This window comes from Mus pahari, chromosome 19, assembly GCF_900095145.1.
Source record: "Mus pahari chromosome 19, PAHARI_EIJ_v1.1, whole genome shotgun sequence".
Classification (NCBI taxonomy): domain Eukaryota; kingdom Metazoa; phylum Chordata; class Mammalia; order Rodentia; family Muridae; genus Mus; species Mus pahari.
In genome coordinates this window covers 22,703,645-22,706,396 of record NC_034608.1, presented here as the reverse complement: position 1 = coordinate 22,706,396, position 2,752 = coordinate 22,703,645, and the positions used below count along the sequence as shown (strand labels likewise).

The window sequence follows — 2,752 nt, the reverse complement described above, 5'->3', positions numbered from 1 at the left end:
GGGTTCAAGTCTGGCAGAATTCTGGAAGCAAAGAAGGCAGATCCCAGAATTCCAGAACTGCCGGAGCTACATAGACACTCTGTCTCAAAACAGACAAAAACAAAAGTAAAAGAAGTTCAGGGTCTATAGAATAAGAACCCGATCCAAACAAAACCAAACCACCACTAACAAAATACTGTCCTAATGGAAGAAGCTGGCTGGCTGGCTGGCTGGCTGCCTGCCTGCCTGCTGCCTGTTTACAAACCGAGAAGAGACTAGGTTGGGGAAGGCAATACTCTCACAGGTCACAAACAACCCTGGAAAGACATGTTTTGTAATAACAATAATACAGCCATCCATGGTGACACATGCTTAGAATCCCAGCACAAGGGAGGNGGAGGCTAGGATTATCAGGGGTCCTGCCCTCTTAAACTGGAGAATCTTAAGCCCACCCACAGTCCAAGTTCTTTGGACTCTCTGTCTGTCTCTCTCTCTCTCTCATAAGGCAACTAAGTTTGTACTGGCCTTCAGGATCGTCAACAATAAGCTCTCTGCAGAGGTTTTAAAGGCTGGGGCCCACCCACTGGTTCTGAGAACCAACTGCCCATCTCTCCTCCATAAGTCTGCACCACACTTTAAGGGGAAAAAAAAATGGAGAGCTTGGTGCAAGAGGCTGGGGAAGATGGTGTCCACCCACCACCCAGTTCTAGAACTGTAGACCCTCAGTGCTTGAAGCCAAGAGTTGCTGGTACCTCTACTGTAACCTGAGTTCTGGGTACTATGCAAGCTGTTCACCGGAGGTTAGAGATGTTGTTGGTACCCACCCACCACCCAGGTTCTAGGATGCGATTGTCTATCTCNCTCATATGGGGACTTGAAAAACTTGAGAACTGGAAGCCCAGAGTCTGGGAGCCATCTGCCCATCTCTCCCCTAGGGAGCATCTGAGAAGTCCGCACTGGAATTGACGAACGGGAAGTTGGGCGCTCGACGTCCAAGGTCGGAGATGTCGATGCGCACCCACNGCCCAGATTCTAGGAGGCATCATCTGTCAATCTCCCATAGGAACGCTGACAAGTCCGCCCTGAACGTCAGAACACTAAGCTGGACACACGATGCCCAACCCGCCGCCCAGATTCTAGGATCGGTAGAAGCTCTCCGCCTGAGGTAGGAGATGCTGGCCCGCCCGCCGCCCAGGTTCTAGAAGCCGAATTGCCCATCTTCCAGTATTGGACTGGAGCGGAAGGCTGGGCGCTCGTCACCCGAGGTCGCGGAGCCGGGCGCGCCCTCCCGCCGCCCGCGCTCACCTGAGCCGCGCCGGCCCGCCGCGGTGGCCATGGCCGCAGGGTGAGCGCGGGACGCGGGCGGGTCCGAGCGCGCGCCGCGGTCACTGCGGCCTCGCTCCCTCCCGGCGCCGCTTCAAACCCTCCCGCATCAGCTGACATGCGCCGCGGTCACGTGAGCGGGAACGCCTGAGCTGAGCACGTGACAAGCTCGACCCTGTCTAAGGGGGCGGGGCAGAGCCTCCCAGCACTGCGCATGCGCCCCTGGCTGGCCGCTGGTGGACTAAAAATAGTCGCGCGGTCCTAGTGCGGATTGCAATGCTAACAAAAGGTCTGAGGGACCCGCTGGCTTCTAGGTGTGGCGGGAACTGGATCCGATCTGGCTCGGCGACAGCCTTGTAACTTCTGTGTCCAGAGCTTCACCTGTTACCCTCAATGGTGTCCGGTGATGACCCGATGTCCTAAGCCGAAAATATTCTCCCCTCTNNTCCCAGAAACCTTTTCTGTCTCCCATCTGAGCTACAAGCAAACTATTTCCTAAACCAAATAGAACCATATTTTAGCAGTCCAAAGACATTGGCCTTTCTGCGCTATTGCTAACAGCCTCCCTCCTATCTTTTACAGCCAGTCTCCTCCTACGGAGAATCCAGGACCTCCTAAGTATTTCTACCTTCTAGGACCTCCTGGTGGCTTCCCATGGCTTTGCAACGACCAGAAAACGTCCCACTTAAACTGACCGCTAGTCTAGTTTCCATCTTCTGCCATTCACCTCTTTATGGCAGTCTTGCTTGGAACTTGATAGTTAAAACGCAGGTTCTGCAAGGAAGGAAATTCGATTGTAAATCTAACCATCACTTCAAAACCGTCCACAGTGCCTTAAACTGTGTGCTAGTTCCTTTTATTTATTTATTTATTTATTTATTTATTTATTTATTTATTTATTTAGGTTTTTCGAGACAGGGTTTCTCTGTATAGCTCTAGCTGTCCTGGAACTCAATCTGTAGACCGGGCTGGCCGTGAACTCTGAAATCCGCCTCTCTCTGCCTCCCAAGTGCTGGGATTAAAGGCATGTGCCACCACTGCCCAGCCCTTTTATTATTAATAATAATCAATTGAAATTTTCTTGTCCTTTGCAAAACAGGATTCACTCAGAATTACCTGCCTCTCAGAGCCGTACAAAGGATTCAATGAAATAATTCAAGACCATCTTACAGTGTTGGGGATTCAGCCCAGTTGATAGGGTGCTTGCTCAGCAGGCACAAACTGGAATCAGTCCCCAGCGCTGTGGAAACACGGCATGGTGGCCCATGCAGTNAATAACATTGGTAAGTATTAGAATACTTTCTCAGAAGCCAGGAATTAAGGCTAGGGAGATGGCTCGGTGCAGTAGTCAGGGAGGTGGTTCAGTGGCTCAAGTGCTTGCCACGAAAGCATGAAGACCTGAGTTCAGATCCCTAGAATTCATGTAAAAACTAAAGCCTGGTACCTGTAA

The 2,752-nt window shown here is 51.5% G+C and overlaps 1 protein-coding gene across 1 annotated transcript in view; it reads right to left on the bottom strand.

Moving 5' to 3' along the window:
- Positions 1–1,430, bottom strand: part of Mcoln1 (mucolipin 1) — an 11,461-nt gene extending 10,031 nt beyond the window's left edge. The window contains exon 1 of the mRNA XM_029532066.1: positions 1,285–1,430. Coding sequence (XP_029387926.1) covers positions 1,285–1,315 — 31 coding nt within the window. The 5' untranslated portion in view covers positions 1,316–1,430. The remainder of the gene's footprint in view (positions 1–1,284) is intronic.
- Positions 1,431–2,752: the final 1,322 nt, after the last annotated feature.